A 13,104-nucleotide genomic window follows, 5' to 3' on the forward strand; every position below is an offset into this window, starting at 1 on the left:
CCCGGCTTTTTATTTTATTTATTTAAGACGGAGTTTCACTTTCGTCACCCAGGCTGGAGTGCAGTGGCACGATCTCAGCTCACTGCAGCCTCCGTTTCCCGGGTTCAGGCGATTCTCCTGCCTCAGCCTCCTGAGTAGCTGAGATTACAGGCACACACCACCATGCCTGGCTAATTTTATATTTTTAATAGAGAGGAGGTTTCACCATGTTGGCCAGGCTGGTCTTGAACTCTTGCCCTCAGGCGGTCCATCCTCTCGGCCCTCCAGAGTGCTGGGATTACAGGCGTGAGCCACGACGCCCGTCCTACTTCTGCACTTTTAAATAAATTGCTCAGGATTTATTTAAACCAGAAACAACAAGGAAACCTACTCTGTTGACTTTACAACTTCTGTGTTGCTCTTCACAGCCAAGTTTATAAGAGACCCGTTTTCTGCCATCTGCACCCCCTCTTCTCACCCCTGCTCCCCTCAGGACTTCCTGAGCGCCCAGCAGCCCTTGCCCTGCATCCATCATCAGACAACTCAAGGGCCTGGCTCCATCCTGCCTGCCCAGATCCATCTCCCAGTGTCTGGATGTAGCTCCCCTCCCCCAATCCAGCCCCCTCCCCGGATTCATTCCCCCTCCCACCGATCCAGCCCCCCTCCCCAGATCCATCTCCCCTCCCTGGATATACTCTCTCCTCTGCCCCATTCTATTCCCCTTGCCTGGATCCCTCTCCTTGCCCATGTCTGGCCCCTTCACCTGCTCTCTCCCCTGGGGCCCCACACATCCAAACCTGCCTGGGCCCGGCTCTGGCAGAAAGGGGTCCTCTCAGACCCACAGGTCCAAGCCTAATCCTGGCTCTGCCTCCTCTGGCGGGACCTTCTGCGGCTACTCCACCCTGGGCTGGGTGGGCGGCCCCCATCACCCTGGCAACTGAGCAGTGGGGCTCCCCACAGCCCCAGCTGCAAGCGGGCCCTGGCCCTGAAAGCTGACTCAGGCTCTGTCGCTACAGAATGAGTGGACTGCCTACTATGAGGAGGTGGTGTATGTCCTGGAGGAGATCGATTACATGATCCAGAAGCTCCCCGAGTGGGCCTCGGACAAGCCTGTGGAGAAGACGCCCCAGACTCAGCAGGACGAGCTCTACATCCACTCGGAGCCGCTAGGTGTGGTCCTGGTCATCGGCACCTGGAACTACCCCTTCAACCTCACCATCCAGCCCATGGTGGGTGCCATCGCTGCAGGTGCGTGGCCCGGCCAGGAAGGGCAGCTGGAGGAGCACCATCCCCCACCGCGGAGCCGTGCTGGGATGGACTCGGGCCTGTGTTAAGAGTCCTGGGGTCAGATAAGGGTTTGCTGGGCCTGTCGCAGGAGGCTATGCAGACCAAGTTATTTAGCCAGGCCTTTTGGTGCCTGAGGTCCAGCCAGACTCAGTGTCCACACCCGATGATGGAGAGGGCCTGCCTTCCCCCGACTCTGTTAGGGGGTTGGAGCTGCTGTCACCTAATATGCATTCCTAGGAGGGGCCAGAGCCCAACTCAGAGGGGCAGGTGATGCAGCTCTGGCCCGCGTGTGCCTGTGTGTGTCCCTGTGTCATGTGCCCGTGTGTGCTCCTGGCACGCCCCGTGGCATGTGTGGGTGCCAGCAACTCTTCCATCCACTCTCCCTAGTGGAGGGGAGGCTTCAGGCGTGATCCTTGGGAGGGCGGAGCCTCTGGGTGGGGAACCCTGGGCACAGGCCTGGCTCCGTGTGCTCTGCAGGGAACGCGGTGGTCCTCAAGCCCTCGGAGCTGAGTGAGAACATGGCGAGCCTGCTGGCTACCATCATCCCCCAGTACCTGGACAAGGTGAGGTGCTCTCCAGGGCCTCATAACTCCACAGCCACTAACTGCTGAGGCCAGGTCCTTGGGGGGTGAGAAATGGAGAATTCTTAGTCAGGAGCCAAGCTACTGGTGGGGCTGAGGATGGGCCTTAGCAGCTGCCCTCTCTCATTGGGGTAAACAGAGCCCCTGGGTCAGGGAAGGGAGTCTACTGCCAGTTACTGCCCCTTCCCCCCGGGGTGGGCTGCTGGGCTGGGGGCTGCTGGTCTCGGCCACTGCCCACCCACACTTCAAGAGCGAGGAAGGGCTTGGTCTTTGCTGAGCCTCCCCTCTCTCCTGGCATGGAAGGATCTGTACCCAGTAATCAACGGGGGTGTCCCTGAGACCACGGAGCTGCTCAAGGAGAGGTTCGACCACATCCTGTACACAGGCAGCACAGGGGTGGGGAAGATCGTCATGACGGCCGCTGCCAAGCACCTGACCCCTGTCACACTGGAGCTGGGAGGGAAGAGTCCCTGCTACGTGGACAAGAACTGCGACCTGGATGTGGCTTGCCGGTGAGAGGCACGGGCCTGCTGGCTGCAGCGGTCCTTACTCTGCCTTCCAGCACACATGACTGCACCTCCTGCTGTGGGTCCGCTCTGAGTAGCACAGACACCCTCTGCTTCGCACAGCCGCGGTCTGGTCCTTGCAGAAACTTACATGGGGGTGGGGGTGAGGACCACGGGACAGAAGAGGAGTGGGGAGTCCCAGAAAGCTTCCTGGAGGGGGAGAGGTCTAGGCTGAGCGCTGCTCGCTGAGTGGGCATCACTGAGGAAGTGCTCCAAGCTGAGGCTGCAGGAAAAGCAATTGTGGGACATTCAGGACACAAGGAACTGTACTGGGTCCAGCCCTCTGCTGGGGCAGGGCAGTCTGAGTTCTGAAGAGCAGGACCAGAGGGGACAAGGGCCACCGCCACTCGAGGTCTGGGGCAGAACCGGTATCTGCACCTGCCGACCCTAGCCAGGACTCTGACCACCTCCATATTCCACCTGTGTGGCCCCAAGAGATGTAGGGGGCTCGAGTGGCAGTGACACCTGCTGTGCAGGGCAACAGCATGATCAGGGAGCACAGAGGCTGACCCCAACAGATGTCTTCTAAAAATTCCCTGCCAGTCCCCAGTGAACGTGATCAGAGCACTGGGTCTTCTCGGTCCAGTGTCTAGAACTGAGCAGACCTCTTGGGAGGACTCACTGGTGGCAAGGTCACAGCCAATGGCTTCTGCTGACCAGAGAGCTCAAGGGTCTGCAAAACGAGATGCAGCTCTTGGAGAAGCCCCAGTACCTCTTGGATTTAGTCCAGTCTGGGATTTTCACAGACGCATCGCCTGGGGGAAATACATGAACAGCGGCCAGACCTGTGTGGCTCCTGACTACATCCTCTGTGACCCCTCAATCCAGAACCAAATCGTGGAGAAGCTCAAGAAGTCACTGAAAGTGAGTGTTGGCCCTTTGGCGGGGTGGGATGAGAGGCTGTAAGGCACAAGGTGGGCATGGCCCCTTAGCCGACTTCCAGGGACTTGTAAACACTGGATTTATTTTCTTCTAATGTAAACATAATGCGAGCTAGGCACCCTGGCTCACACCTGTAATCCCAGCACCTTGGGAGGCGGAGACTGGAGGATCTCTTGAGGCCAGGAGTTTGAGACCAGCCTGGGTAACATAGCAAGATCCCATCTTTACAAAAAATGTTTTTAAATGAGCCAAGCATGGTGGCATGGTGGTGCATGCCATTCTCCGAAGGCTGAGGTGAGGCTGGAGGATGGCTTGAGCCCAGGAGTTTGAAGCTGTAGTGAGCTGTGGTTGCACCACTGCACTTCAGCCAGGCAACAGAGCAAGACCCTGTCTCTAAGAAAAATAAAAAGGTAATGCACACTCACTATAGATAATTTGCAAAAGCATAAAGGAGAAAAAAGCTCCACCCAGAATCCCACCATGTGAAGACAGTCACTGCTGGCATTTATCTGTGCAGCCTTTGGCCAGGGTGAGGGTCTACGTCCTTACTGGAAGTCCCCTCCTCTTCTCCACAGGAGTTCTATGGGGAAGATGCCAAGAAATCCCGGGACTATGGAAGAATCATTAGTGCCCGGCACTTCCAGAGGGTGATGGGCCTGATTGAGGGCCAGAAGGTGGCTTACGGGGGCACCGGGGATGCGGCCTCCCGCTACATAGGTACGTGATCCCTGAGAGCACAGCCCACCTGCCCAGGCTTCTGGGGTCCCCAGCAAGTTCACAGCAAGTGGGCACAGATACTTGATAAGCAGACATGACTCTGGGATGGGGATAAATTGCTTTCACCAGGGGGCCTGGGGTAGACTCCAGCAGGCAGGAGCTGAGCACAGCCCCAACCTCAGCCTCAGCATCCCCTCTCCCAACAAAGGCCCAGAGAGAGGGCCTCATCTCCTCACCCCTCTGCAGCAGCAGGAGCGGGGTCAGCAGAGGCCATAGGAGCCCCAGGTGTGTCAAGCCATGAGGGGCCCCCAGTGCCCAGGCTGTGGGTCACCAGATGGGCCCACTTGGCCCCCAGTTTGTCAAGGAGACAGGATAATTCTGGCAGGGCATCGGGTGGCTGGTGGGTGCAGTGTCTGCTCCTGGAGGCCGATCTCAGGTCCCTCTATACAGGTTAACCTGTAGTTGTCCCCAGTGGTCTGCCCAGATGGCACCTGGACACAGGTGGGACCTATGGGAAGAGCTCTCTGGGCCTGGTCCCTGCCCTTTTCGAAGCCTGGGCAGCTTTGCCTGGAAAAGGGTTGGAGCAGGGGTCTAGGTGCTTGCACTTGCCAGTCACGTGGGGGTCTCCACGCCATCTGACTCTGGCTGGTTTCCTGCCTCAGCGCCCACCATCCTCACGGACGTGGACCCCCAGTCCCCAGTGATGCAAGAGGAGATCTTCGGGCCTGTGATGCCCATTGTGTGCGTGCGCAGCCTAGAGGACGCCATCCAGTTCATCAACCAGCGTGAGAAGCCCCTGGCCCTCTACGTGTTCTCCAGCAATGACAAGGTGTGCAGTGGGCTGGGGTGCCCTCCCCCAGGGTCCTGGGGCCCACAGACCTGGGTTAACACTGCAGCTTCACTGTTCTCTGTGTGACCTTGAGTGAGTCACTAGATCTTTCTGAGCTCCTTTTGCCTTGTCTCTAAGATCAGGACAGCAGCATCACCTGAGGGCATTGAATGAGCGATCCTTGTCCAGGGCCCTGCACACAGACATGGGGGCGGCTGCCGTCACTCTGCCCATGTGGTGCTGAGGGCCATGCGATCTTCAGGGGGAGCAGGAGACAGCGGCTAGGGCTCTGCCTCCACCAGCTACTCTCCTTGTGGCTCCAGGCTGTGTCCAGGCAGGGTGGGGCAGGGGCCTGGGGTGTCCTGTGGGCAGGAGACTGAGGTCATTGACTGGGTCCTGGTGCAGGTGATTAAGAAGATGATTGCAGAGACATCCAGCGGCGGGGTGACGGCCAATGATGTCATTGTCCACATCACCTTGCACTCTCTGCCCTTTGGGGGCGTGGGTGAGTCTGGGGCTGGGCTTGCTACCTCCATGCCTCCTTCTGGGGCTCCCAGGGCTGGGCACACTCACCCAGGAAATTCAGGAGGGGCTGGAGCAGCCTGGCTGCAGCCTTCCACTAACCGCTTCCCCATGTGGGCCTTGGCCTCTGCCGGCCATCCAGCAGCCACACTTAACCTGGGAGCGTAGAGGGCCCCAGAGGTCACCTGGTGCACCCGGCCTGTTTCATGGAGGCCTGAGAAAGGTGACCCAGGCTAGAGGTCACACAGCCATTTAGTGGCAGAGCTGGGATTAGACCCATGGTGGGAACTCCCACTGTTGTCCCCAGCATGGATGCCCTGGGGACACCCTAGGCATTGGCCATCCTCAGGACGCCCAGAAAAGGGGCACAATCTGGGGCTGGGTGCTGAGGGCCACAGCACTTGAGGGAAGGACAGGTGATGGGCTCTGCCCCCCTGTCCCTGCGGTTCTGGGATGCACCTGACAGGGTGGAGAGGGAGGCCTGGAGTGTCCTAGGGGCAGGATGCTGAGCCCAGAGCCGACTTCTCCTCTGCAGGGAACAGTGGCATGGGGTCCTACCACGGCAAGAAGAGTTTTGAGACCTTCTCTCACCGCCGCTCTTGCCTGGTGAGGTCTCTGATGAATGATGAATCCTTGAAAGTCAGATACCCCCCAAGCCCAGCCAAGGTGAGAGAGGGAAGGGGGCTGTCAGGGAGACCGGGCTGTTGGGGACCAGGGCCTGGGAATCACTGCCCTCTCCATGTCACTCTCACAGATGACCCGGCACTGAGGAGGGGCTGCTCCACCTGGCCTGGCCACACTGTGCCCCATCGGAGTGCGGACCGCCCTTGCTGCCTCTCCTGGCCCTGGGAGAATCAATCCTGCAGCCCCAGCCCTGCCCTGGTCCTCTGCTGTCCTGCTAACCTGCGCATACCCCTCTCCCACGTGGGTCCGGGCCTCACCATCCCAAGTCCCCACCCCTTGCTAGATCAATAAAGAGACCAATACAATTTTCTAACTCAGCAAATGCAGGCATAAGGTGCTTCTTTTGCAGCCCTGCACCCACGACCTGTCCCGTCAGATCCCACTGCCCTATCCAGTGTGCTCACTGACGCACCAGCAAGGGCCTCTCATCAGCCCGTGGGGCCTTGTGCCAGGAGGCCATGCATGGTGTCAGGGTGACACTTGTCTTCCTTTTAGACTCGGGGAGGTCAGTTCCATCTCTGGCATGTCCAGCCAAGGACAGGCTGAGGAGGCTGAGCCTTGACGGCACAGTGACTCAGATATGGGGAGCTGACAGGCTTCCCAGATTAGTTTCACTATCTCAGGCAGGGGTCACTTTGTGAGACGATGTGGTAATCAACACAAAATGCTTCGGTGATGTCACACTGCCGCTCGTGAGGGCGAAGGACCCGAGGCTGGGCAGCACCAGCACCCACAGTGCCTGACAGCGTGGCGTTGGGCAGTGGCTGGCCCAGAGTCCGGCCCCAGAGGCCTGAGGAGCCAGGACAGGGTCCAGCAAGGGGAGTCTGAAGCTGGGGTTTCTGGGGGCTGGACAGACCCAGAGCCAAGAAGCTTTCCAGCCTGGTCCTGGCGGGTGAGGGGAGGCTGCCGGGGAGACCTGCTGAGGCTTCTGTTGAAATTGCCTAGAGTCATTTGTGTTTCTGGTACTGACCTGGCTGATACAGCCCCAGAGCACAGAATCGGCAAAGTTGGGACCAACACCTGGGTCTCCTGCCTCCACACACCCTCTGCCACTTCTTCTGTCCCTCAGAGGAGGGAGCTTGGGGACAGCAGGGGCAGTGAAAGGGCCGGTGTGCACAGGCATCTACAGTCAGGAGACCCCACTGACACCTGCTTGCAGGCCTGGGGAGGGAGAGACTGGGGGGAGGAAGAGACTGGTGGGGGAGGAAGAGACTGGGGGGGGGAGGAAGAGACTGGTGGGGGAGGAAGAGACTGGGGGGGGGGAGGAAGAGACTGGGGGGGGAGGAAGAGACTGGGAGGGAGGAGGTGCTGGGAGGCGTAAGCAGAAGTCTCAGGGGAACAAGCCAGCCCTGTTCGGGAGTCACTGGAGCATGGAGTGGACTAAGGGGCATAGGGAGGAGAGAGAAGATGCCCTCAGATGTAAGTAACGAGGAACACTTCAAAACAGCAAAATGGCTTGAGGAAAGGACAATTTGTTATCACATATCATAAACAGAAGGCAGCTCCAGCAGCTCGCTCCCATCCCAGGGAGCCTGGGGGCATCATCTCCCTGCCAGCTGGCCTTACCTGGGGCGCTGTCCTCTGGCCTCGAGATGGTTGCACATTCCAAGTTCATACCCAGACATGCCACCCTCTGGTGGGAGAGGGGTCAGTCACCCTTTCTTGTGCTTCTGTTTTGATTGGTGCTATGATCTGAATGTTTGTGTCCCCCCAAACATTCAGATGTTGAAATCCTTGTCCCCAGTGTGATGGTATTAGGAGTTTGGGACCTTTGGGAGGTGATTAGTGCCCTTACAAAAAAGGCCTGAGAGGCTGGGTGCGGAGGCTCACCCCATAATTCCAGCACTTTGGGAGATCAAGGTGAGTCGATTACTTCAGGCCAAGAGTTCAAGACCAGCCTGGCCAACATGATAAAACGCCATCTCTACTAAAAATATAAAAATTAACTGGGTGTGGTGGTGCATACCTGTCATCCCAGCTACTCGGGAGGCTGAGCAGGAGAATCACTTGAAGCCGAAAGACAGAGGTTGCAGTGAACTGAGATCTTGCCACTGCACTCCAGCCTGGGTGACAGAGTGAGACTCCGTCTCAAAACAAAACAAAACAAAACAAAACAACACAACACATAGTGATGCCCTGACTCTGCTCCAGAACGTAGAATGAAAATCTCAGGATCCCAGGCATCACCATTTTAAGGAAATTTTCAAAACTGAATTCTGTTAACAAGGAGGGAGGGGAGGGATTGTTCGCCACGCTTGCCCAGTCCAGGCCAGTCCAGCCCCTCAAGGTGACTCCAGAGAAATTCTGGGAAAGAAGGATACTCAGAGAAGAAGCCACCCTGCTGTCACCTGGGCAGGGCTGGCCCACAGCAGAGGTGGAGCTGAGTCCAAGCCTGGCACCAGCCCTCCCTGCAGCCTTCCAGAGTGTGAGCTGGTGGAGTTCCTTTTTAAACCTTTCTGACTCTTAGTTTGCTGCTATTTCAACACCATTCTAACAGATTGGGAACCAGAAAATGTCGCCCGCTCAGCCCAGAGCACCCCAGCGTGGGGCGAGCAGAGAGGTGGCGGGGCAGTGGAGGGGAGTCTGGCAGGCCGGGAGTGGTGAGGGCGCTGGAGTCAGGGGCCCACATTCAAGGCAGATGATGTGGGGACTGCCTGGGTGGCAGCAGCTGGGGAAGAGGGAACGAGAGTCATTGCAGGTCAGGGTTGGAGCTCAGGGGCCCGGGCCCCACCTTTCCATCAGGCAGGTCTTCACTGACGAGCTCTAAACCCCAGCCCCTCCCTCGTGCCCTGCATGGCACTGCCTGGCTTTGTAGGTAGTTCTCGTGTCACTGTGTTCTCGTGCTTATTGTCCTCCTCTGTCTGTGCAACAGGGACATTCCAGCTCTTCCACAGTTCCCAGAACACTTCCAGCTCCAGCCAGCAGTCCTGGCTGACAGGCTGTGAGCGGAGGTGATCTGGAGTGGCCTCTCCAGTTCTTCCTTCCCTGCATGGGTGAACCTCTAGCCCTGCCCTGAGATGGTGAAGCCTCCGTCAGCTCCTCTCTGGTTGACCTTGTGGAGCAGAGCTCCCCCAACCTCCTCTGGAGCCGCCACCATTCTGAGGTTAACTCATTCCTGCCGCATAACCCTGCAGACCCTGCCTGAGATGCTCCCATGAAGGCGAGCTCCTGTAGCGCAATCCACGCCTGCTGCCTGCTGGAGGAATGCGCAGGTGGGATCAGCAACGCAGCAGAGACAGAAGCGTGCAACAGCTCGAGACTCTGCTTTTAGTTTCTCATTTGGGCAAGACTCTGATTACATTTGTTTTGTTTTGAGACAGAGCCTCACTCTGTCGCCCAGGCTGGAGTACAGTAGTGCAATCTCAGCTCACTACAAACTCCACCTCCTGGGTTCAAGCGATTCTCCTGCCTCAGCCTCCCAGGTAGCTGGGATGACAGGCGCCCATCACCACGCCTGGCTAATTTTTGTATTTTAGTAGAGACGGGGTTTCACCATGTTGGTCAGGCTGGTCTTGAACTCCTGACCTCAAATGATCCGCCCACCTTGGCCTCCCAAAGTGCTAGGATTACATACATTTTTGTTTTTTAATCTGAGAGTCTAAACACCAGGAGCAACCAATGGACTGGAGAATGGCAGGCTAGGCTGCGGCTCCTGGACAGAAGCAGCCCCCGTCCGTCAGGCTGCAGCATGGCATGCAGTGCAATGTGCAACCCAGAAATGTCGCCTGCTCTCCTCAGTGATGTGGGAGTTGTGATGATTCTTGGTCCTTATGTTTTGGACAACAGCAATTGTGTGAAAAGGCTGAATCATAATTGTGCAAATCAGTTGTGTGAAAAGGCTGAATCATAATTGTGCAGATCAGTTGTGTGAAAAGGCTGAATCATAATTGTGCAAATATTTATTTTTTCCTAGCCCATTCCTTAGTCCATGTCACGAAAGAAAAAATAGTTGATTAAATCATGGTGTTGGCACTAGACCAAGTCCGTTTTTTTTTTTAATTGCAGTTTTCTTTTAAATTGAGATCTAATTTGGAAATAAAATTAGTTCAAAAAGGTCAGACGTGGGGCCTCATGAATGAAGTAGGAGATATTGTAAATTGTAAGTGTCATACTAACAACACATAGAAGAAGGGGACGGAAGGGGACAAACAGGAGAGGAAGAGGAAGAGGAGAAAGAGGTGATGGTGATTCTCACCCATCGGCTCTAATTCTTCAGTTTGGAAAACGCAGATAATGTCCTTGGAAACCCTCAGCTTTCTCTCTTCCAATCTGAGTGTTTGCAACTGCTTCAGCAGCTCCTGATGCAAAGGTTTTGAGGCGCCTCTGTGATGCCAGAGGAGACCAGATGCCCCAGAGCTGTGGTAGCTGTGGCTGGCACTGGGAGACCTTGGCCAGCAACGCTGCTTCCTGAACCTCAGGTTCCGAAGCTAAAAATGGGGTCAGTGTGGTGGCTCATGCCTGTAATCCCAACACGGAGAGGCTTAGGCAGGAGGATCAGTGGAGGCTAGGAGTTCAAGACCAACCTGGACAACATAGTGAAACTCTGTCTACAAAAATTTAAAAATTAGCTGGGCATGGTAGCGGGGAGAACTGCCTAGGCCCAGGGGCTCGAGGCTGCAGTGAGCTGTGTTTGCACCGCTGCACTCCAGCAAGAGAGAGAGACCCTGTCTATAAAATAAAAACTGAAAATAAATAAACTTTAGCAAACAGGCCCACACCCTCACTGCACAGGGCCACTGTGGGGTGAAGGTGGAGGTGAGAAGGCAGTGTGTGGCGGCCACTTCCTCTTCCTCCCACCTTCAGCTGGGGTAACTGTCATTTATCAGAGCATTGCCTGTGGGGCCCTTACCTGGGACGGGTGAGGCAACAGAACACACTGTCTTTGATTAGAATATTGTCTTTGTGGTTAATATAGTTTAAAACCTCTGGGCCGTCTTATCCAACGGTGGGATCCTATGAAACTTGTCATGTAAAATCAGTTAATTTCAGGCCGGGCACGGTGGCTCATGCCAGTAATCCCAGCATTTTGGGAGGCCAAGGTGGGTGGATCATTTGAGGTCAGGAGTTCGAGACCAGCCTGGCCAATGTGGTGAAACCCTGTCTCTACTGAAAATACAAAAATTAGCCTGGTGTGGTGGTAGGCGCCTGTAGTCCCAGCTACTTGGGAGGCTGAGGCAGGAGAATGGCTTGAACCCGGGAGGTGGAGGTTGCAGTGAGCCGGGACTACACCCCTGCACTCCAGTCTGGCCACAAGCAAGCAAGACACTGTCTCAAAATAAATAAATAAGAAAATCAGATAATTTCAGATGAGATGATGGTGTGGGGTTGGGGGGGATTTGGAGCAATAAAAGGCCACTGATGTCATTGAAACTCATTCATTTATTCATTTACTCAACAAATATTTACGTAGCACCTGCTACATGCTCGCCACTGTTCTAGCCTCTAGAGATCTAGAATGAATACAATGGACAGAGGTCAGTGCTTGCATTCAATTGGGGAGAGACAAGCAATAGATGGATATGCAGACATGACAAAGGCTAAGGCAGGTGAGTGAGAGTGATGGGCAAAGGAGGTGAGGTCTGAGCTGGCAGAGGCGTGGGGAGAAGGATCCGGGAGAAGAAGGAACAGTTCTGAGAAAGGGAAAGGCTTGCAGGAGACTGTGAGTATTGAACCGGGAAGTTTGTGGCAGAGGTCAGAGAGTAAGGCAGGGCCCAGAACACATGGCACTTTGCGAGGTGATTTACAGACATGAGGATTTATCCTCAGTACAACAGGAAGCCATCACGACATTTATTTATTTGTTTTTTAGAGCTGGGGTCTCGCTCTGTCACCAAGGCAGCAGTGCAGTGGCTTACGTGATCCTCTTGTCTGAGCCTCTTAAGTTGGGACTACAGCTGTACACCACCATGCCAGGCTAATTTTCTCATATTTTGTAGACATGGGGTTTCACCATGTTGCCCAGGCTGACCTTGAACTCCTGGCCTCAAGTGATCCCACCGCCTTGGCTTCCTAAGATGCTAGGATGGCAAGGGTTAGCCACTGTGCCTGGCTTGCTGATTGGCTCTATCCAGAAAAAAACCAAACCTCTCATATGTTTATGACAGGAGGTGATTTTGCAACTTGGACAGATACACCCACTGGAAGTTAAGCTTCCTCCTCTCACAGAAACTAGAAGATAGGGGTACATTTCAAAGAGATGACACCTCAGCCCATGAGAAAGACATGTCTAGCTCTTAAAGGTGACAAGGGTCTTATTTATTATAGCTTCTGAAAAGACTTACACACGTTTCAAAGTAGGTGCTCTAAGTCAGGGGAGGGGAGAGACATCTTTTTTCAACAGAGAATTAAGGCTCTTTTTTCTATTTTTTGAGACAGAGTCTTGTTCTGTCACCCAGGCTGGAGTGCAGTGGTGTGAGAACAACTCACTGCAGCCTCAAACTCCTGGGCTTAAGCGATCCTCCCACCTCAGCCTCCACAGTAGCTGGGACCACAGGCATGTACCACCATGACCAGCTCATTTTCTTACATTTATAAAATATAAGACGGTGTCTCACTCTATTACCTAGGCTGATCTTGAACTCCTGGGCTCAAGTGATCCTCTTGCCTTGGCCTCCCAAAGCACTGGGATAAGGGGCTTGCGCCACTGTCACGCCTCTGATTTTTTAATTTTAACTTTGCCCCAACAGAGACTTTTATATTGGGAATATCATCTGTATGCACAGTGAAGAAGGAACCACAGGGAGCAAGAGTGGAGGAAAGAAGGCCACTTGGGAAGCATTTGCTGGTGCTCAGGCCAGGGATGCGAGGGTGAGAACACAGAGTTGGACACATGTCTCTGAGAGTTGAAGGTGCTCCCCTGGGGGCTTCTGGAAGTCTTAGCCATGAAGGAGAGCCGAGGAGTCAAGGCTCCTAGATTTTGGCCTCAGCCACTCTGCAGGGTGACACGCGTTGGGAAAGAATGGCTTAGAGGAGAAAATCAAGAGTTCTCCTTTGGACACACAGGCGTTAATTTCCTATTGAGACTCCAAGTTCACCGGGCAAGTTGGCAGTTGGGTAT

The 13,104-nt window shown here is 55.2% G+C and overlaps 1 protein-coding gene across 2 annotated transcripts in view; it reads left to right on the plus strand.

Moving 5' to 3' along the window:
• Window positions 1–6,369, plus strand: part of ALDH3A1 (aldehyde dehydrogenase 3 family member A1) — a 10,197-nt gene extending 3,828 nt beyond the window's left edge. For both annotated transcript variants that reach the window (XM_017514892.2, XM_037733579.1), the window contains exons 3-11: window positions 996–1,227; window positions 1,744–1,829; window positions 2,151–2,359; window positions 3,160–3,277; window positions 3,871–4,012; window positions 4,675–4,841; window positions 5,247–5,346; window positions 5,899–6,029; window positions 6,118–6,369. In XM_017514892.2, coding sequence (XP_017370381.1) covers window positions 996–1,227; window positions 1,744–1,829; window positions 2,151–2,359; window positions 3,160–3,277; window positions 3,871–4,012; window positions 4,675–4,841; window positions 5,247–5,346; window positions 5,899–6,029; window positions 6,118–6,132 — 1,200 coding nt within the window. In that variant the 3' untranslated portion in view covers window positions 6,133–6,369. The remainder of the gene's footprint in view (window positions 1–995; window positions 1,228–1,743; window positions 1,830–2,150; window positions 2,360–3,159; window positions 3,278–3,870; window positions 4,013–4,674; window positions 4,842–5,246; window positions 5,347–5,898; window positions 6,030–6,117) is intronic.
• The last annotated feature ends 6,735 nt before the right edge of the window (window positions 6,370–13,104 follow it).

This window comes from Cebus imitator, unplaced genomic scaffold (assembly GCF_001604975.1).
Source record: "Cebus imitator isolate Cc_AM_T3 unplaced genomic scaffold, Cebus_imitator-1.0 Scaffold538, whole genome shotgun sequence".
NCBI classification, from domain to species: domain Eukaryota; kingdom Metazoa; phylum Chordata; class Mammalia; order Primates; family Cebidae; genus Cebus; species Cebus imitator.